Source organism: Sorex araneus, chromosome 4 (assembly GCF_027595985.1).
Source record: "Sorex araneus isolate mSorAra2 chromosome 4, mSorAra2.pri, whole genome shotgun sequence".
NCBI classification, from domain to species: domain Eukaryota; kingdom Metazoa; phylum Chordata; class Mammalia; order Eulipotyphla; family Soricidae; genus Sorex; species Sorex araneus.
Genome location: NC_073305.1, coordinates 66,681,125 through 66,704,282, shown reverse-complemented (window position 1 = coordinate 66,704,282; position 23,158 = coordinate 66,681,125). Strand labels below are relative to the sequence as shown.

The following is a 23,158-nucleotide window of genomic DNA, read 5'->3' as shown; positions in this document are numbered from 1 at the left end:
CTATTATTGTTAGGAGTACCCCACTAGTCAGACCTGTTGTGAAGAGGTATGAGGTCCTGCGGCCGCGCGGTTTTGTATTTCTGTACTTTAGCAACTAAGTCCAGGGAGATTTCTTCCAGATATTGGATCATTGCAAGCTTGTAAACCCCATCTGTGATCGTCATAATATGGCGGTCACCACGCCCTTCACCCCCGGCAAGGAAGAGGCGAGAGAGAGAAATACCTTTCCCCTCCTGGGCGGGCATCGGGCCGCGGCTTAGTTCTCAGTCTGGAGACATTCTGCGAGGAGCTGTCCATGCCAAAAAATTTAGCTGGCATCTGGAGTCACATTCGTGCGGCCCCCGGGATCACATCTTGGCAGCAGGAGGGGCCGGTGCCTCCCCCAGGAGTAATTCTTGAGTGCATGAGCCAGGAGTAACCCCTGTGCATCGCCGGATGTGACCCAAAAAAAAAAAAAAAAGTTGGTTCTTAATTTCTGTACACAGCTGATGATAGTATATGTCTGAATTTTTCACAGATAATTTTCACTTTGAATATATTCACAAATTGTATCTCTCCTTCTATTTTTCTTTGTAGTGTCTTCTACAAATGCTTCTGGAAACTGGAGGACCCAGCTAACCGTAGGCTTATCTGACTATGAGACGCCCGCACATTCTTACACCAGCTGTTACGGCAATATCTATAACCCTTTGCCCTCTCCAGGCAGGTAAGGAATTAATGCTTGAAAATTCTGGTGGCCTTCTCCTGGCCAAAAGAAGTCAGGAACTGGGCCAGGGATATAGCCCAGTAGTAGAGTTCCTGCTGAGTAGGTGTCTAGCTTTGGGTTTAAAATCTGGTGCCACACAACCGTACATGCTTACACGTATTCATGCATGCACACACACACACACACACACATGCACACATGCACTCACACACATAAATTCATAGATCCCATTTTACTTTATAAATACTAAGTAATATATTTCAAGGGCTGGCAAGTAATAACCTATGGGCCCAAACCAGCTGCTACCTATTTATTTTCATAAAGATTTATTGGAAAACAGCCTTGCTCATTTATTTACATGTTATCTATGTTTCTTTTGCCCTGTAAGGGCAGAACTGAGCAAGTTACAGTAACAGAGACCCTTAACTAACAAAGTCAAACATATGTGACTCTTTTTAAAAAAGTTCAGCAATTCCTCACCTAGAACATTTAAATTTGACCATGTTCCAAGAGTTCTATCTTCTATGTCTGAAGGATTATTTCTTTATTGCAGTACTGTGTCATTAATATATCCATTTATTATCTATTTATATTATGTTATTCCAAGATTCCCCTGGAATCTTGCAGGGAAAATATCTCTGCTCCAGAAAAGGCTATTCATACCAAGATTCTTCTGACATTTGTTGGGCTGGATTTCAAACATTTGCTGTCGTACTGTGTCCAACCCTATGTTCATTAAGAAGTAACAGACACAGCCAGCTGTCTTGTTGATCTCTAAAAGTAGTTCTTTGAAAATGTTTAGAGAAAATATAGAGGAACAATTTGTTAGAACAAGATTTCAGAACTGATCACAAACTCTGAAGTACGTTTTCCATTTTTTACATACATACACAGAGCAGTTGACTTTGAAGAGATCTTTTTCCCTTCACTTTTACCCAGAATAGAATCTGTACGTGTGGTGCCAAGAAGTAGGGCACTTTCGGATTTTCATTTGGAAAATTTAATTTTGCTTTAAGTCAGATGGCTTCAGGCATAGGAGCCTTATAGACTGTGACTTACAAAGGTGTCTGCACAGGTGAATTTGAGAAGTTCATTTCTTATTAAAGCATCCAATGTTATAAGCAAACTGGAGATATTCAATGCAAAAAGCTTTTTATTTTTTTTCCAAGTTCAATTTGAGTTTTTCTTGGCTTGCAATGTTAAGCCAATTGTCTAAACTCAACAAAGGCTGTGCTCAAAATAGAATTTTAATAAAAATAAATCTCAGAGGTTGTCAAATAGCTTGGACTTCTGTCAGTAATCTTGAAAATGAGTTTAAGAGAAAAAACTGAAATGAGTTTGACCCAAGATTTCAGTGGAAGATTTTAAGTTCAATTCTAGTCATTTTGTATAATACATCTTCAGATAGTTTTTATGTTTGTATACTTTTACATTTCTTTCAGATCTTATGTAAAATATCTAATGCCTAAGACATGGCTAATATGTTTAGCATCAACTTTCATTAGACTTGAAAAGTGTTAAGCATTTTTAGGGGAAATCAGTTTTTTACCAGTTCTCCCATCTATTTCAGATAAACAGAAAAAGCTTGCTGGGGAAGCTGAGGACAGAGAAGGCATAGTGTACAGGAAATTAGATACTATTTAAAGCTCCCCATTGTGTGTGTGTGGGAGTGGGTAACTTGTGTGTATACACACACATGCTATGAGTTTATGATGGAAAATTAGGAAATAATGAAGGGATAAATAAGTAGAAAATATTCTAGAGATACTACCCATTGACATTATGGCACATTTCATATTTTTCTATTTCCATTTTAACATCAAAATACAGTTTTAGAGTCATTGGAGTCCCCCTCTTCATCCATTCATTTATTTAGGGTTTTTTAAAAATTATGATATAGCTCAATTTAACTTGAGCTGTTAGCAAGGAAAGTCACAATTACAATTACCCATAAAGCTTTGGAAAGTTTCTCTAAAGTTGCATGTTGTTTCTGATGAAAACTACTTTTAAAATAAGAGAAATTCCAGGTAAAAATAAAGAACTCTAGGGACCTGAGAGATAGTACAGAAGACAGGGCACTTGCTGTTCATGTAGTTGACCCAGGTTCAATCCCTGACATCCCATATGGTCCCCAGAGCATCACCAGGAGTGATCCCTGAAGCTAGAGTCAGGATTCGCCCCTAAGCATCTCTGGGTATGACCCAAAAATCAAAAATACTTTTTAAAAATAAAAGAATTTTAGGTAACTCACTGTTTGAGATTTCAAATGCTTTGCAAAAGATTAGTATCTTTTTTAATGAAAAATGAACTACATATTACTTACAGATCATCTCTCCCAAAGTGTCCAGATATTAATGGTCCTGAAAGCTGAAAATTTTTACAAATATTTTTCTCCTGGTATGATGTAGTATAATTGTCAGGAACATCAACTTTCCAAAAGCACTAGAAATGTTGATGTCTTATGCTACTGTGTATATAATAATAGTGAAAATTTTGGCTCTACTGCTGTAAATTGTTTTCAAATAACTTTATTTCACTTCCTGTTTTCCATTTCCCTTCCTCTTCTTTATCTAATTCTACTATTACTAGGCAAAACCCAGGGCTTCTGTCCCGGAGAATGGTTGTGTCTCCAGAAATGAGATCAGTTTTTAATTCTCTTTTGCTAAGTGTAGCCAGCTGTAGTAAGTACAGTCCCTTCAACCTGTGTGTTTCTTCTTGCATAGAGGAGTTTTGCTTGCTCTGACTCATGGAGATTTTATATTAGGTGAAAATGCTAAGTATCTATTTCCAAAGATCTTCCAATGCCTTTTAAATCACCTTTACTAAAAGATAGTGAAATTTGAAATAAAAACAAATCTACCAACTAACTATTCTAACCTACTAGTATAAGAATGAGGTTTTGCTTATTGGAATGGTTTGTCAATAGAATAATCTTATTGGATATAACATTCAAATATGCCTGCAATTTTTGTCAGATTTTCTTCCAATTTATATTTGATCCATATGTCCCAAGGAGCCCCTGCTTGCTTCTAAATATATTTGTCCCTGAAAAAAAAAGTCCAGTATATTACTTAAGTTTTAAAAATTTTTAAAATAAAAAACTATTGGTGCGGAGGGCAAAGAAATAGTGCAGGAAAGAGACTTGTCTTGCATGTGGTCAAAGTTGCCAACTCTGGTTCAATTCTCAGCATTATTCATGGTCCCCTGATACCACTTAGGGCTCACTCTTGAACTCAGAGCCAGAAGTAGCCCCTGATCACTGGACCATGGTTCTCCCACATTCCCCCCATCTCTTTCCCACACACACAATTTTTTTGTTTTTTGTTTGTGGGATTGAACCCGGTTCAGCCTCATACAAGGCAATCACCCTACCCACTGTACTATCTCTCCACACACCACCCCCATGCACACCTTTTAAATACACAGGACTAGCAGCCTGGCTCAGATGGTAAAGAACATGCCTTGCATGTGAAAGGTCCTGGCTTTAATCCCTGGTATCACATGTCCCTCTGCCCTTTAGCAAGATGGGAATAGGTCCTAGTGGTCCTTGAGCACCATAAAAGTGACCCCAGCTCCCCAAAGGATTATGGGTGTGATATAGGGAGAGAGAAAATAAGGCATGTGTCAAAGATTTATTTGACTAATTCATGAGAGAGTCACAGACTGGTCAAACTGCTTCCAAGAGAATTTAAGAGACTGAATTCAACACCAAAAGAGAGATTGCTGGAATAAGATATCTAAATTAGATTTTAAAAGCCGGCTAATGCTCTATAGGATAATAAAGCTATAATTGCTATTTTTTTAGCAGACAGTTGTTACTTGTATTTATTCCAGAAAAAACCCTTAGGTTGGAGTGATATACAACAGGTAGTGTGTCTACCTTGCAGATGGTTGATCCAGTTTCGAGCATCATCGGGTGTGATCCAAAAAAACGATTAACAACAACAACAACAACAAAAAACCCAACAAACCAAAAGCCCTATCAGTTCTTTTCTTTCCTTTCCTTTTCTTTTCTTTTCTTTTCTTTTCTTTTCTTTTCTTTTCTTTTCTTTTCTTTTCTTTTCTTTTCTTTTCTTTTCTGTTCTTTCTTTTTGGGTCACAGCCAGCAATGCTCAGGGGTTGCTCCTGGCTCTGTTCCTGGCTCTGCACTCAAGAATTACTCCTGGCAGTGCTCGGGGGACCATATGGGATGCTGGTAATCGAACACAGGTTGGCTGCGTGCAAGGCAAAACACCCTACCCGCTGTGCTATCACTCCAGCCCAACCCTATCAGTTCTTAACCAATATCTTAACAAAATCTGGGCTCTAGTCAATAGTAGATATAAGTTCAATGAAGGAATATTTCTCTCAAAAATTGAGTACTCTTTGCATGAACCTGTCATCCAATGCTCCAGTTGACTGAAAGAACATGCAGCTTTCCTTGCCTCATTTCCAATTTTTGGAGAATGTTCTTAACAATGCTTCCTACTAACGTCTTTTATGTGTAGTCATCCTTTTGCTCTGAAACAGAAATGACCATAAGTAGTAACTTTACTGGTTTCTTTTAATAGACAGTACACAGAGACCAGTCAACTGGACAGTACGGATGGACACGCCTTGGAGGACAGCCTGGAGAGTGGCGAGCAGAGGCTCTTTTGGCACGAGGACTCAAAGCCTGGAACATTAGTCTGAGCTGGGGTTGGACCTCTTGACCAAGCACTGCATTCTCTCACGGGTGTGCCTTGCAAAATGTGTTCCCAGAAGGCCGTTGGCCTTGCAAACCTAAAGGCAGCAAAGGTTGAAGAGAGGACTCACTTGGCCCTGAAATGAATCACACACCAGGCCATGCAAAGCCCCTCAATGATGAATTGCCTTTCACATTCTAGGCACTCACCTAACAGCAAGATTGAACCACCCCTGAACCATGGCCAAGAGAGAACTCGGCCTTTATCAATAACAAGCACTTTCAAGGGGATGAAAGTTGTTGAAGGCAAACCTTCAAACTGTGAAAAGTTCATTTAGGGTTTGCAAGAGGAATGAAGGACAGGGAAATTTGAGAGCACAGTTCAGGATGATGAGAAGAGGGAGGCCAGGTTGTTATTGCTCGCCACCAGAAAGTTTGAATTTGCAAGCTGGCCAAGAATAGCACACTGTTTCTATATGGACCTGAACAATTTTGACAGTATTGGAAAATTACTTGAAGCTGGATTTTCATGAAGTTCTGAATGAGTGTAAATGTGTTTAGGATATTGTAAAGAGTGATGGTTTTCAATAAGCACCATAAGATGGGTTCTGGAAAGACTGATTGCTGAAGCATCCTGTAATATAACTTTATGGTAGCAGATTGGGGAAAATGAAGCAGCCCACTGAATAATTGACAAACTGCTTGGATAATTTTCTAAGGTACAATATCATTGAATTTTTTTCTTTTCACACCAATGGCATGATAAGCTATTATTCAGGCTAGTACCTCTCCAACTTGGCTGTTTGAAATGGCAGAATTGATACAGAAAATTTTTACAATCGAGTGTTTGAAAAAGCATTTTAAAGTGATACAGAAAGAACCAAAAGGAGGACCAGAATGATAATACAGCAGGTAGGGCATTTGCCTTGCACATGTCTGACCTGGGTTCAATCCTCGGTATTCCTTAGGGTCCCCCAAGCACTGCACAGAGTAATTCCTGAGTGCAGGGTCAGGAGTAACCCCTGAGCATCTCTGAGTATGACCCAAAAAAATACCCTCTCCCAAAAAAAATAGAACACAAAAGAAAATAAATGAGGAAAAAAAGTATCATTTTAGATGATTTGTGTGCCTTAATATGGTGAACATTTGAAAAGAAACATGCTGTCTGGATTCCATACATAGCTGTAAGTCACCAAGTGACAAAGACTGATTCGTCATTTAAAAACAAACCCTCCAAGCTGCAGTAGATTTAATTATGAGGCTTAACTACCTCCTCCTTTCCTTGAAAGAACTAATTAGCTATGATTTATTGTATGTTTTTTAAGCAAATATTTCCATATTCCAGATTGATCTTTTTGTCATCTTTATTCTGCTTCGAAATTCTATAAAAGGTGCTCCTCCCCCCCACCCCTCTTTTATACAGGTTTCGTGTTCATATTGTGAATAGACATTTCTGAACAACTTTTTTGGAACATTTTCTATCTATATTCCAAAGCATGTAATATATACATAAAGATGATTTGTTAAATTGGTCCTTAGTCATTTGTATCATTAAAAATGAAGTTAGGGGTAAAGATTTGGAAAATAATAATGTGCAAAAAAATAACATTCCTTTTGCATACTTGTATAGTCTTCTAGAAACAAATACCCTTTTGCATATTCTTTTACTGTTTTGACTTTTTAAGACCTATTATTTTTTTACGTAGGTCAATAAACTAAAGGTGTGCTACTGAAATGTTTATGTAGTCTTCCATTTACTCTCAGGGTTTTCATACGAGGCATTTAAAGTACTCTACTTCAGGTAATCATGTTGGGCAAAATTGCAGATATTTATAGTGTTACCATATTTTGTTGATTCCAGGATGAACATTTTCTTCAATACGTACATCTCTGAAATGGGTTCATTATTTCACTGATGGTGTGTTCTAGTTGAATTGGCAGTACTTTTTACTCCTCAGTGATACATTAGAATAGTGATGTGTCTTACAATAGAGATAGATATCTTAGAATTGTGGAAGTATGGTAGTTGTTTGCTGCACTAAGTATGAGATTTTTAGGCTTCATAGTCTTGCATGTGTTATTTGTAATAAATAATTATCCTAGTTTTGCAGACTACCGAACAAGTTTTTTGTTTTTCAAATTCAAGAATATACTTCATCTGACATTGTTGATCTTGTACAATAGTGAGAGGGTCGCAAAAAATGAAATATAGGGAGATGTTAATGTTTCCACTGAGTATCTAACATAAAAACAACCTTTCCCAGTTCAAAATATGCGATGTTCAGAATTACAAGTATATCTTGAAAGAACAAATAGAACTTGGCTCCCGAATGGAAAAAGAAGATATAAGAGTGGGAGCTCAGCAAGCGACTTTGTCACCTATTGTGGTCACATGACCACGTTGTAAGTAAGTTGTAAAGCTAAAACTCAAATCTTAGGTTCTCTATTCACCGCAGCATCATAAAAGCAATTGCTGGTGGCCAGAGAGTCATCCCACAGGCTGGAATACATGCTTTGCATGTCAGAGGTCCGGGTTCACCACCAGGAGCAACCCCCAAGCACCAAAGTGAAGGTAGACCCTGGGCCCCGCCAGGTGTGGCCTTCCAACAAAAACAAACAGAAAAAGCAACTTGCAAAGTCTACCTCTCTTGCAAAGAAAATTTTAAAAGTTTAAAAAAAAAAATCCAAGAGTCATCCTGGAAAGAGGAGTGTCATTGGGAGGGCTGGAGATCAGATCCGTGAAATCGGGAAAGGGCGGGGCAGAGCAGCCTGCAGTTTGTGGCTTTTCAAGATGTGCAATGCAGACACATCTGATCGGGGTGTAATTGGAGATATTCCTAATGAAGGGCCAATTAGCAGCCAACCCGACAGGAGTTACCTTTGCCGAAAGGGTAGGAGGGAATAAAGAGATCTGAGGGATTCACTCCAAGGTACAAGATGGCAAGACATAGACTCGTAGACTTGCTTCCCAGCCCCCAGCCATCTCCCTCACATACGACACCTAACTCTCCCAGAAAAGTCATTCTTAAGGTTGTAGTTTTCTGTTTTCAGCAGCACATGTTTCCATAAGGAGATCAAAGATTGGGAAGCTGAGAAAGATCTCATCAAGCGTAGTGGGAGCCTGAGACTGGGAAGGGCCTGCCTACTGCCCTTCAATTATCACAGAAGTCTCGCTGGGAATTGATAGTGGGTGTCTGGGCAGACATCCTCATCTTTATAAAGCAGTGGTTAAATGCAAGAGCTTTGAAGTCAGGAGGACCTGGAGACAGGCTGTCCGGCTGGGTCTCAGTCCCAGTCTCACCTCTTGCTGGTTGGATGAACGACAGCATATGTTTTCTAACCTCCCTGAGCCTCTGTCGCCTCTCTGGTACACATCACACAAGGGTAAGTGTAGGCTGCACAAGATAATTTATGTAAATATCACGGTACATCTAGTCTCCAGCCAAGACTTCAAAAGCAAACTATTTCCAGAAGACAAGGTAGTAAGTGAAGTTTAGTATTGAAAGAGATCTAGAGTCAGAGATAGAGTAGATAGGTCTGGGCATTTGCCTACAGTAGACTGTAACTGCTACCTGGCTCAAATTCTAGTACTGCTGGGTATGGCGCCCCCAAACAAAATAAGAAGCTAGAAATAGTACAGCAGGCAGGGCACTTGCCTTGCATGTGGTCAACCCAGGTTCAATCCTCAGCCCCCCATTTCGTTCGCTGAACGCTGCCAGAAATGATTCCTGATAACAGAGCCAGTGGTAAGCCCTGAACATCACCAGTGTGCGCCCCCCCCTAAAAAAATAAAATAATTAAAAGAAAAAGAGATCTAGACAGTTTAGATTCAGTAAATTGCACTATCTCTATTTAGCCACTGAAGCACTACTTGAATCTTTGTCATGATTATTCAGGCATTGTCATGGGCACCTGGAACACCCTTTTCTTATCTGATCAATGGAAAATTTGTAATTACTAATTTCAGAACAAAAACTGTGGAAGAAAAGGTTGTGTTCAGTAGTTTGCTCATTATATATCTAGGAGGTACCCCAGTCCTTAGCACTGTAGGATTGTCGTCCCGTTGTTCATCGATTTGCTTGAGCAGGCACCAGTAACATCTCCATCGTGGGACTTGTTACTGGTTTTGGCATATCGAATACGCTTCGGGTAGCTTGCCAGGCTCTGCTGTGCGGGCGGGATAGTCTCGGTAGCTTGTCGGGCTCTCCAAGAGGGGCAGAGGAATCGAACTCAGGTCAGCTGCATGCAAGGCAAACGCCCTACCCTCTGTGCTGCTGCTTCAGTCCACCCCAGTCCTTATTACATACAATTAACAAACATGCAAAATAAAAACTTCATAAAGTATTAATTTGTGGAGGGAGGTTTCACCAAGGTTTAACCCAAGGAATTGAACAAGGTGTTTTCCAGACTTTCAACCAGAGTTCTCCTGGACTAAAGTGAGGTTAATTCGCTGTACTATAGCTCCTGCACCAGTTAGGGCCCATTAAGAGGCTTCCTTAAATCAGGTGCCTCAGCTAGCCATTGGTTCCCAGGCTGACAGAAAGACTGGCACCTGCCTTTTTTATGCACAGGAAAATACAAGCATTCCAACTAATTGGATTGCCAGTTTAGCAAATGAAAATACAGAAAATTGGGGCCAGAGCAATAGCACAATGGGTATGGCACTGCCTTGCACGTTGCTAAGCCCAAGTTCAAACCCAGCATCTCACATGGTCCCCCGAGCACCACCAGGAGTAATTCCTGAGTGCAGAATCAGAAGTAAGTCCTGAGTACTGCCAGGTATGGCTTCAAAAAAAATAAAAGAAAACACAAAATGTCCAGTTAAAGTTATTAAACAGTTCTAACTGCTAATATTTTTTAATTTATTGTAAGGGTGGGGGAAGCTTAATAAAGCTTAATAAAGGATATTAGTATTTTCTGGGGCAAATAATCAAGAAGGAATGCCAGGGGCTGGAGCAATAGTACAGCGGGTAAGGCATTTGCCTTGCTGCCTTGCACGTGGCCAACCCAGGTTCGATTCCCAGTATCCCATATGGTCCTCTGAGCACTGCCAGGGCTGATTCCTGAGTGTAGAACCAGGACTAACCCCTGTGCATTGCCAGGTGTGACCTATAAAGCAAAAAAAAAAAGAAGAAGAAGGAATGCCAAACAGAATCATTAAACACAAAAACGTGCTATAGATATGAGGTACCTAGAAGCCCTATTTAAAGAGGCATCTGCCCAGAGACAGATGGGACAGGAGGTGCCTGAGAATCTCCCGCTGTTGGTTCTGTGACGAGTTGCAGGGAGGTAAGCAGCACACTGTCCCCACCAGAAAGATGCTGACGCTACTCATCCAGACCCTTTCTTCAGACCTGGAACCATTCAGGCCAGTCATTTGTTCTGCAAGTTACGCACAGTGGAAGCTGTTCTGCCTGAAACACTTGTCTGAGAAACCTCAAAGGTACTTTAGTCTCTGCTACAGTTTCGCTTACAAACTGGTCAATGAGGACACCCAGGGGTTTACTTGGGTTATTGCAGGCGGGTGGTTTGGGCCCAGCGCTACACTGTGTGGCCTGGTGCTAACACCCTATCAACTGGAGGAGGCAAGGGTCCTGCTTCAATCTTACATATTCTACAGATGTTTGATAAATGGTGAAGGATACACAGCTGTAGGGACTACTCAGGGATGCCACCAGAACCACATAATAAAGCATAGATGCGGGAGTCACCTTACATTAAGCAATTCTAAGAGTCATGAGAAGACATGACACCTTGTTCCATCTTGTTCATTCTTGTTCACAAATGGTTTTGGCAGAGAAGTTGAGGGACTCCCGAGTACTGCTCAGGAGATCTGAGGCCCCTCCCAGTGAGTCTTAGTCAACTGGCCTGAGGACATGTTGTCACTTAATCTCTAGGCCATGCGCAGGGTCACATCAACAGTGTTTGAAAGATCATGTGGTACAGGAGCTAGAACTGCGGTCAACCACACTCAAGGCATGCAGCTTAGCCCCTCCACCGCTCTTCAGCCAAGCTAATGTTTTTCTACCCTAGGGTGCAATTTCATGCGAGCTATATTTAGAGTTGCCAGATTTAGCCCCCCCAAAAAATTTAAGTAGAGAGTGATCATGTAAAATGTTCAGTTAAAATAAACAACAAATAAGTTTCATGTGTGTATCTCCATGCATGCCATTTACTTGATCTGACGTTCTCTTCCCTGCTCCATCACCAAGGCGACCAGACATTTTAATAAATAGAGCTCACAATTTCATCATGGCATAGATCTTCTGGATTAAGCCTGCCATTTCTGTACTGAGCACATATCAGGAATAGAAAATGTCTTTAATAGAGTAACAAGGGCCTCAAAACATAGAAACCTGCCTTAGGAATCAAGACTTAAAGTCAAAGGAGAGAAGTTGAGTTTCATCAACCTCTTTGGGACTTTTATTGAAACCCTTTCTTGCAGCCTCATGATTTACAACGTTGTCAATGATAGGGGTTCATGCGTACAGCATTCCTATACTGCACCTCCATGAGAATGTCTGCTTCCCTCCAGCATTGTCAATTGAGATGCTCTGGGATGAGAAATTACAAGCCGAGTTGAAATAAAATTAAGAAAATGTTTTAGGTGTTCTGGGTTGCATATCCAGCAAATGCTATTTTTACTTAGATCCACAGCTCCAGAAGACATAAACTATTTCCTTGGCAGAACAATATTCTGAACCCCAATGATTTGCTTTCATTCAGAGTGCAATGAAAATGATGGAGAACATATGAAATCCGTTCTTTAAAAATACTGGTAATCCTGTTGCCCACCTGGAGCTGAAATATGAGCAAATTTCAGCTCCTTGGAGCTCGGTAAATTGAATATATTGTCAGCAATTATTTCTTCTAATAATGTTGCTGCAAGTGCCTGAAGCAGGGGGAAATATTTCATGGTTAACCTGAATTTAAGTACTAGTGGAGGAATTTGGCTTTTAATTTTGTAAAAGTGAATCATTAAAACATAGCAGTGGAATTTTAAGTCATTCCCTGACTTGAGCACCCGTGTCCATTTCTAATTTGTACCCTACCCTAGTTGGTGAAATTTCTCTAGATCGCTTTCAGAGGAAGAAACCAGGAGATAGCTCAAAGTTACGGAGCACATGCCAGGCATGCCCAAGGCCCTAAATTCAATCTTTCTCCCCACCCCCCACCCCAACACTGTTAGGGTCACCTTGGTGGCTCCCAGCACCACGAGTGTCATATCACCAGTCTAGTAATAAATTATCAGGCTCATAAATTCAAATCCAAGTATCATGGCAGCAGCCCCCAGGCTTCCAGAACCCTGCAGGGGAGCCCTTCTCCACCTCCCCACCCCCCAAAAATCATTTTTTGTACTACATTCTTATAAGCTATGAAAAGGGTGGGGTTGCCTCCTTCCCTACTCTAAGAATGTGAAGAAGAAGTTTTTATGCCTCTCACTTTAGTTAAGGAGATTTGCTGCAGGCCAGAGAGATAGCTCAATGGGATGGAGTATTTGCTTTGCATGTGGGGGGCCTGGATATGATCCCTAGCACCACATGTGGTCCCCCAAGTATTGCCAGAGTGACCTCTGAGCGCTACACTCAGAATAATCTCTGAGCACCACTGGTGTGGCCCAAAACTGCAATAATTCAAAAGTTTGCTGGCAATCTTTGGTGTTGTGTGCTTTATGGAAGCAGTTCCCTCATTTAACTGTTTTCACCAGGCACATTTCCTGTGTGTATGTTTATGTCCAGATTCCCTCCTTTTTAAAAAGGACATTCATTATATTAAGTTAGAGCCCACTGATATTTGATTGATTACATCTCTAAAGACTCTGTTTTCAAGGGAGTTCGTATCTCATGGTACTGGGATTTGGACTCCAACAAAACATATGTGGGGAGGCACTGTTTAACCCAGGATATATTAAATAAAGAAGAAAAACCACCCAATTTCAAAGACTGTCTTTGGGATTAAAATACGATAAAATGATAGACTAACAGGGCATAGGAGTCTTTAAAAAAATCTACTCAGCAAATTCTTAAGAAAAATACTCTTTCTCTTTTTTGAGTCCTGTTGTACCTATGGGACACTTTGCCCCACCCCTAGGTACCCATAACACGATTGTTTCTATAGGAAAGAACACTGAAAATCCTTCCACTGATTGGGGCTGTTTGTGGATGGTGGGTCACAGCTGGTTAACTGTAACCCAAGCCCTGTGCCGGATGCACTATAAAGAAACAGGTTCTGCTTCAGAGAGTCTGGAGTGGGGTCTGAGAACCTGCATTTCTAGCACATTCTTCACACATGCCTTTTTCTCACCTGTGCTCCCTACATCAGGTAACATGGAACTGGTACCTTAAACCAGGGAGCTGGCTTCTGGACCAGGGTTCATGTGCTCTACACACTGTGTGAACAAAAACAGAGTCAGGCCTAGAGGTTCAAGGTTTGATTTTGACACTTGCCTTCCATGTAATCTTGGGGAAAATTCACTTGGCTTCTCGACGTTTCCCCATATTTCCCCCTTCTTTCAAGGTTGATGTGTAGATTAAGGAAGGCTATCTGCATAAAATTCATAGGACAGCGATGGGTCCAGAGTTAATGCTCGTTACATGCCAGTGGTGACGGCAGCACCTTTGATGTTTCATGGCCTGATTCCTGCACGGTCATTGCTAGATTTAGGGGTATGTGTGTAAATGCCTGACCCCAACAGTTGCAATCACATTGACTCTTAGGATTTGGACTTAGGGAGTAAAAGTTTCTGGCTCTGGATGGGTTGAAAATAGCAATGTTTTCATCTTGCAATTTATACAATTATCAGAGGAGCAGCAGAGTCAACATTGCCTGGGGTGGTTAGGTGGCGGCAATGGTCATACAGGAGCACGTCACAAGATGCATATTCTCTAGCTCCATCCCAGATCTGCTCAAGAGAATACACGGTATTTGTTTTTTCATATGGTGTCTGGGACTTAACCCAGAGACTCACATATGCAGAGCAAGTGCTCTCCTGCTGAGCCACATGCCCAGCCAAGGAGGAAGATTTCAAAAAGGCACATGTCGCCGCTGGACACACACTTAGATGAAAATCCCCAGTCTTTTTAAGGCACCCATTGCAACATTACATTTGCCCAGATAGACGCATTTTTTAATAGAATGCCCTCAAATGATGCTTTTATAGAATTTTAATTTGTTCATTAATTTTCCCCCTTTGTTGCTGTTGTTGTTGTTGCCATAAACAGAAGTCACACACCTGTGGTTGTCATACTCACCAAAGGTTTGCATTCAATAGGCCTTCATGCTCAAGTTTATTCACTCCGGGGGTCACTGTGGTGGTGACACATGTGATCACAGAGTGGGCTTACATCTATGGTTTTCATGTTTGCACAAACCTGACGCTGCACCAGAAATCATGCGTTCTGTTGTGGTGCAGGGGATGCAGGCAGCAGATCTACTGGGTCTGTGCCTGCAGTTCATGCAGTGCATGTAGTGCCGGCCAGTCACCAGGGAGGATCAAACCCATTGCTTCATGCTTGTGAGGCTAGCATATGGAGCAATCACCTGGGCCACATGCTTTATCTTTTGTTCTAATTTAATTTGGGGGACACAGCGATGCTGAGGGTTTACTCCTGGCTCTGAGCCTAGGAATCAGTCCTGGTGGAAGCTCAGAGGACTACATGAGGTACTGGGGATTGGTTGAACCCAAGCCAGCCACCCCATGCAAGGCAAGCATCCTATCCACTGTACTATCTCTCCAGCCCTGCCTTATCATTTTTAAACTCAAGATGGCCTTAATTCAGTCCTGCAACTTGGCAACATCCAAATCTCAACAGCAATGCAAACTATGTACAAGTGATCTTGCAAGTTGCTACAGCTTTTTCCAGCAATCTATAAAGATAAATCTAGAATCAGAAGAGCATTCAGGGTCTAAAGTCAACCTGTAAAGCGAAAAAATATGTCATATCCACATAATAACTTATTATTTCATAAAATTTATTAGAGATGTTCTGCATTAAAAAAATAATAGATTGGGGCTGGAGTGATAGCACAGCGGGTTGGGCATTTGCCTTGCACGTGGCCGACTCAGGTTCGATTCCCAGCATCCCGCATGGTCCCCTGAGCACTACCAGGAGTAATTCCTGAGTGCAGAGCCCGGAGTTACCCCTGTGCATCGCTGGGTGTGACCCAAAAAACAACAACAACAACAATAATAATAGACCAAGGTCAGATAAATAGTAAAGATTTCCTTGCCTGGTTTGAGGCCTGCACTACATGTTTTTCTAAGAATTATCAGAAGTGAAACCTGAACACAGAATCAGGAGTAGGCCCCAAGCACCACCATGTGAAGCCTCAATACTCCCTTCCCCCCAAAAGAAGTCGGCACATTTTCAATAAATTTTATATGACTGACTTTGGACTACACTGAAGCTTACTCAAGACCCAGATGAAATCGTGGCTTCTCTTGAAAGACCACACTGTACGAAACAGGCTTATCGAGACAGAGCACTGAGTCCTGGAAGACAGCAGTTCCTCAGAGGTCTCTGCGGACCCCTTACTGAGCCAGTGCCACCGGGGCACCTCAGACGGAACTGGCGTGCCTCTCCGCCCGCTCCAGATGAAGCCCCGGTGGCCACTAACTACCAGAAGCAAAACCCAGGTATGCAGGTTCCAGGACTGAGACTCCAGGCTGGCCCTTCCTGGTCTCCCTGACCACTCCGAGTCCTGGACGTCACGCCCACGACCTGCCTCTGGGCGCCATCTCAGAGCACTGGTGGGGGAAGGCAGGGGACACGCAGGAGTCACCATCTCAGAGCACTGGTGGGGGAAGGCAGGGGACACGCAGGAGTCACCATCTCAGAGCACTGATGGGGAAGGCAGGGGACAGCAGGAGTCACCATCTCAGAGCACTGATGGGGAAGGCAGGGGACACGCAGGAGTCACCATCTCAGAGCACTGATGGGGGAGGCAGGGGACAGCAGGAGTCACCATCTCAGAGCACTGATGGGGAAGGCAGGGGACAGCAGGAGTCACCATCTCAGAGCACTGATGGGGAAGGAAGGGGACACGCAGGAGGCACCATCTCAGAGCACTGATGGGGAAGGCAGGGGACAGCAGGAGTCACCATCTCAGAGCAGTGATGGGGGAAGGCAGGGGACAGCAGGAGTCACCATCTCAGAGCACTGATGGGGAAGGCAGGGGACAGCAGGAGTCACCATCTCAGAGCAGTGATGGGGGAAGGCAGGGGACACGCAGGAGTCACCATCTCAGAGCACTGATGGGGAAGGCAGGGGACAGCAGGAGTCACCATCTCAGAGCACTGATGGGGGAAGGCAGGGGACACGCAGGAGTCACCATCTCAGAGCACTGATGGGGGGAGGCAGGGGACACGCAGGAGTCACCATCTCAGAGCAGTGATGGGGAAGGCAGGGGACAGCAGGAGTCACCATCTCAGAGCACTGATGGGGAAGGCAGGGACAGCAGGAGTCACCATCTCAGAGCACTGATGGGGAAGGCAGGGGACAGCAGGAGTCACCATCTCAGAGCAGTGATGGGGGAAGGCAGGGGACACGCAGGAGTCACCATCTCAGAGCACTGATGGGGAAGGCAGGGGACAGCAGGAGTCACCATCTCAGAGCACTGATGGGGAAGGCAGGGGACAGCAGGAGTCACCATCTCAGAGCACTGATGGGGGAAGGCAGGGGACACGCAGGAGTCACCATCTCAGAGCACTGATGGGGAAGGAAGGGGACACGCAGGAGGCACCATCTCAGAGCACTGATGGGGAAGGCAGGGGACAGCAGGAGTCACCATCTCAGAGCACTGATGGGGAAGGCAGGGGACACGCAGGAGTCACCATCTCAGAGCACTGATGGGGGGAGGCAGGGGACACGCAGGAGTCACCATCCCAGTGCACCAACGGCCTTGACCCAGAGACTCCCAAGTGAATCTCAAAATGGATTCTCTCCCCACAGAGATGTCTCTGGACCCCAACCACTTACAATTTCAGAATTTCAGAAGCACACGGCCTCTGATGATATTCATAATAAGCCACAGAAACTAACTTATCTAGCACCTGCCCCTGGCAGGCAGGCTTGAATGGTGGTGGGAAAATTTGGGCAAACCATAATGCCCCAAAGTAGAGAGAGAGTATAGGGAAAATTGTCTGCCATAGAGGCAGGGGGAGGGCTGGGATGCGGGGGAGATAGGGGATGGGGACATTGGTGGTGGAAAATGCACATTGGTGGAGGGATGGGTGTTCAATCACTGTATGACCGAAACTCAAGCATAAAAGCTTTATAACTGTATCTCACAGTGATTCAATTAAAAAAAAAACAGGTTTAGTTTTAAACCTTAGTTTCACATTCTTTACATTATTTTTTGATTTTTTGATTTGCGGTCACCCCCTCCAATGCTCAGGGCATACTCCTGCCTCTGTGCTCAGGGATCACTCCTGATGATGCCCAAGGGAACACATGGGGTAACAGTATGTCCATCATATAGGGTACCTGGTCATCTTCTTGCAAGGCAGCTGCCTTGCCTGCTGTACTATCTCTCTCGCCCTTAAACTCACATCATTGTGTAATACGATCACACTATGAAACTGAGAAAACAGGTGTGTGTTTCCCAGTCACATCTGCTGAGGGATAAGCACATTGAGTAACAGGCCATTAAAAAACTCATACAGAGTTTTAAGTTTGTTTTTGCTTACTAGGTTTTTTGCATTTACCTGCCTGTGTTGAGGACTTACTTCTGGCTCTAAGGTGCTGGAAATAGAACCTGGATTGGCCACACACAAGTCAAGCACCATGCTACTATACTATCTCTCTGGCCCTGTTTATTTGTTTTTCAGTATAGTAGGTAGTGCTCAAGGGCTACTCCTGGCTCTGTGCTCAGAAGTAACCCCTGATTGTGCTCAGGGTACCACATGTGATTTGAAGATTTGAACCATGATCAGAGGGATGCAAGGCAAGTGCCTTAACCCCTGTACTACCTCTCCAGCCCCCCTTAAAGTTGTGCTTTTTCTTTCTCTCTCTCTCTCTCTCTCTCTCTCTCTCTCTCTCTCTCTCTCTCTCTCTCTCTCTCTCTCTCTCTGTAACCTTTCCCCAAGTTAAATGTGAGCACATTATGGTTCCATTAATTTATCTTCAGTACATATGTATGTTGATTCTCAAATATTTTGTAAGTATAGGATGTATACAGCCAAATTCTAGCACTTTCAGCAGCTATTAGAAAGTATTAGACACTCTTTGCAATAATAAACGAGACAGGAAATAATTACTGCGTGGCCATTACTTCAGCAAATAACACACAGCAGCCAGACACTGCACCCTTCACTTGCCATCCAACCTTCCATTCACTCCATGCCTTCCTGCCAGCAGCTGTGTCTTACCTTTGGCCCTGTCTAACAGATTTCACTGTAAAGAATGCATGCCTTCACCCTAGAAAATGTAAGTTCTATATATTGAACAAAGTTTGGTGACACGCTTGTGAAATGGATAGGTTTCTAGTTACTAAAGAATTTGGGCTGGGGGCTGAAGCGATAGTACAGTGCATAGGGTGTTTGCCTTGCACGTGGCCGACCCGGGTTCGATTCCCAGCATCCCATATAGTCCCCTGAGCACTGCCAGGAGTAATTCCTGAGTGCAGAGCCAGTAGTAACCCCTGTGCATGGTCAAGTGTGACCCAAAAAGCAAAATAAAAGAAAGAAAAAAATAATTTGGGCTGTCCACAATAGTAAACTAGTCTGCATCTGGCAAACAGATCCCTTCCAACACTGCCAGAGATTGCTGTCTCTAGTCCTCTCCTCTACTGAGAAACGCCTGTGCCTTACTGTGGAGGAATCTTGGGAACATCACAGTAAGTGGAATAAGTTATACACCAAAGAATGATTACTGCCTGATCCACTTACATAAAAATGCCTAGAACACTATAAATTTATAACATTCATAAAATTAATTAGAGGTAAATAGGGATTAAGAGAAGGAGGAGAAAACAATAGATAACTACTGACTAGTGATTACAGAGTTTCTGTGTGGGGGAAGCAAGAGAACTTTTGGAAATAGTGATGGTCTTATTACATTGAGTATAATATCACTGATTTCTACATTCTACAATGATTAAAGAGGCGAATTTTATGAGGTACATATTTTACTACAATAAAAAAGTAAAAAAAAATCTCTATCTTTAAGTCTGGGTTTGAATACTTAAGTTCTTTTGTATTCTAGTTCATGTTACTGATTAATTTATCTTCAGGGACTACCATCTGCACTATTCAAAACCCTCCCCTATTCCCTCCAATGCTACCATGCACATATGTACTTATTCTTATTCCCTTGGTTTTTTTTTTAATGCTCTTTACTTATTAATTACATCCTAAATTATTACCTATAATATATAAGTTTATTAAATTATCACAGTTTCAGATGAGGACAACATCCTTTAGCTTGCAGTTTAATTCAGGATTTGATCAAGTTTTTATAGATTACAATAATAGAATAAGAAGTGATGAGATCACATAGAAACTGAGTGTGGGCGTCCAACTGGGGAGAAGATGCTATAAAGCAAAGTTTCCATAGGAAGTGAGCTCCAGCTCTGTGTATGGGTTCAATATTGCTTTTGTCCTGTTAATTAGCTTCATTCCTTTGAGTCTTACTAAAAGGAATACAAAGGATACTGCCTTTGCTGTCATCTTTATACTCATCAAGCACAGGGAAAATGAAGTAGTAGCTGCTTAAGAGCAGAATCATCTGCAAGCACCTTGTACATTGCAAGGCAACGCCAACGAATGGGCTCCTGCCCAGGATCTTGCTGCAGAACCGACTTCACTGTAATGGATCCTTTATCTCACTGTAATCCAAGCCACCAGACTGAAATAATCATGATTCTCTTGAAATCTGAAGGAAAGGATACCTTTAGATTAGGGAATAATATGTGTGGGTTAACTTGGTCTATGATTTACTTCTTTCGGGGCAATTCTTAGGGAAGAGTTTCTAGAAATAAATAAGTTAAATAGAAAAAAACTGAGTACAATATATCTGACATTAGTCATCTCTGAGATACACATAAATAGTTGAAGAAAATTGTGAGTGCTACTATTAGGAAGTTATGTGGCCTACTGGAAAAAAATAGAGGTTTAGGGTTTACTTTCTCATACTGTGATTTTATCACAAGGAATAGCAATAATACAAAGCTATCATCTCATATTTGAACTTTATAGGTAAAATTATTGACAAATAATAGACATTATTGGCTTGCATTAGGTAAGGGAATGGGAATGAGGAAGCTAATTTGTTATTGTGAGATGTGGCTGGGAAACATACATGTACACTTCTTGGCAGTGTAGCTAATTAGCTCCTACAGGTTCCTCTCCCTGTGAATCATACAATGGAACCACATTGTCAATGAAGCCTCGTGTCAAGAGTATAACTGAGGTTTAAAGAGATAGGTAGTAAGTAAACACCTGTCCTGGCAGCAAGCAGTCTGGGTTCGATCCCTGGCATCACATATGATCCTCCAAGCCCTGCCATGATTGACCCCTGAGCACAGAGCCAAAGTAAGCCATGAGCACCACAAACCCAAATAAATAAGAATTTCCTTGGTACTTAACACTCCGATAACTTTTGGCTGGAGTTTGGAAAAGTGTCTTGGAATTCATGTCTTGAATGGGTTTTAAATACTAGTTTCAACTAATACAAGCTCCTTACTCCCTGTGCTATCTTCCAGGGAGTTTCCTTTTTGTTGTTGTTTGTTTATTTGTTTTTGCTTTGGAGCCTCTTGTACTGGGGACTCAGTGCTTGGGGGTCACTGACAGAGGTGCTCTCGGGACCACACATTACAGGGAATGAACCAGCATGCAAAGCTTGTGCTACTTTGGGCCATCTTCCTGGCCCCAGGTATATAGATTCAATGCATAATTAAGACCAGACTAGCAATGAAGGTTGAGTATAGACTTAAGAACTGTTGACACATCTTGTATGTCTAGCATGGTCTCAACAGAAAGAAAAGGATTAAAAGAAAAGGATTGACCAAAATATCTCAAAGGGTAAAGACATTTAGTCAAATGTCTATGTTGAAATAATATAAAAATTATCATGTCCTAAAACTAGCAAGGCAATCAGTTATACCTGCAGGAGGAAGAAAATTAGTTCCAAACTCAGAGTTTCTACATTTTGTTGAATAATTTTTTTAATGAATAAAACAGCAGCAGTCCAAATATGCCTCTCTGCTCTCATTCACTGACATTTAAGCAGCAATTTTTTTAAATTTTGTAAATTTTTATAAATCACCGTGAGATACAGTTACAGACTTATAAACTTGCATGATTATGTTTCAGTCATACAATGTTCAAGTACCCATCCCCCCATTCTCCATCACCAATGTTTCCAGTATCCCTCCCGAGACCCCCTCCCCTTCTCCCACTGTCTCTGTGGCAAGCACATTCCCTCTTATTCTCTCTCCTTCTCGATGTTATGATTTGCAATACAGGTACTAAGCTGCCATTGTATTTGGTCCATAGTCTACTTTTAGCATGCATCTACCATCCTGAGCAAGCCCTCCAACCATCATTGACTTAGTGGTCCCATTTCTATCCTAGCTGCCTTTTCCTCCAGCACATGAAATCTACTTTCAAGCCATGGAGTGATCCTCCTGGCCCTTATCTCTACTATCCTTAGGTGTTAGTCTCCCATTCTGTTACTTTATATTCCACAAATGAGTGCAGTCATTCTATGCCTGTCCCTCTCTTTCTGACTCATTTCACTTAGCATGATACTCTCTTTGTTTATCCACTTGTATGCAAATTTCATGATTTCATCTTTTCTAACAGCTGCATAGCATTTCATTGTGTAGATAAACCAGTCTTCTGTTCTTGGGCATTTGGGTTTTTTCCAGATTCTGGCTATTGCAAATAAATAGTGCTGCAATAAATATACAAGTGCAGATACCATTTCTACTGTACTTTTTTGCATTTACAGGATATATTCCCAGAAGTCATATTGCTGGGTCAAATGGGAGCTCAATTTCTAGTTTTTTGAGAAATGTCCATAATATTGTTTTCCAAAAAGGTTGAACCAGTTATCATTCCCACCAGCAGTGAAAAAGAGTCCCCTTCTCCCCACATCCACACCATCACTGGTTGCTTTTGTTCTTTTGAATGTGTGCCAGTCTCTGTGGTGTGAGATGATATTTCATTGTTGTTTTGATCTGCATCTCCTTGATGATTAGTGATGAAGAGCACTTTTTCATGTGCCTTTCGGCCATTCAGATTTCTACTATTCATTTTGTCGTCCCATTCTCTGATGGGATTGGATGTTTTTTCTTGGAGAGTTCAACCAGTGCCTTGCATATCCTTGATATTAACCCCTTGTCAGAGGGGTATTGGGTGAATATTCTCTTCCATTCTGTAGGCTGCCTTTGTATTTTCTTTTGCACCTCACTGTTTCTTTTGAGGTGCAGAATCTTCTTAGTTTAAGATAGTCCCATTTGTTTATCTCTGTTTCTACTTGCTTGGTCAATGGCGTTTCATCCTTGAAGATTCCTTTAGCTACAATGTCATAGAAGTTTTGCCAACCTTTTATTCAATGTACCTTATTGATTCTGGTCTGATGTTGAGATCTTTAATCAATTTTGATCTGACTTTTGTGCATGGTATTAGGCAGAGGTCTGAGCCCATATTTTTTTTTTTTTGCATGTAGCTGTCCATTTTTGCCAGCACTATTTGTTAAAGAGGCTTTCCTTGCTCCACTTTATATTTCTTGCTCTCTTATCAAAGATTATATGATCATATATTTGAGGGTGTGTGTAAGGATGTC

General features: G+C 42.1%; 1 protein-coding gene across 3 annotated transcripts in view; it reads left to right on the top strand.

Annotated features, from left to right (window-relative positions):
- The window catches only part of FRMD4B (FERM domain containing 4B), a 240,204-nt gene extending 233,304 nt beyond the window's left edge, over nt 1–6,900 (top strand). For all 3 annotated transcript variants that reach the window (XM_004612789.3, XM_055136461.1, XM_055136462.1), the window contains exons 22-23: nt 577–706; nt 5,257–6,900. In XM_004612789.3, coding sequence (XP_004612846.2) covers nt 577–706; nt 5,257–5,377 — 251 coding nt within the window. In that variant the 3' untranslated portion in view covers nt 5,378–6,900. The remainder of the gene's footprint in view (nt 1–576; nt 707–5,256) is intronic.
- The last annotated feature ends 16,258 nt before the right edge of the window (nt 6,901–23,158 follow it).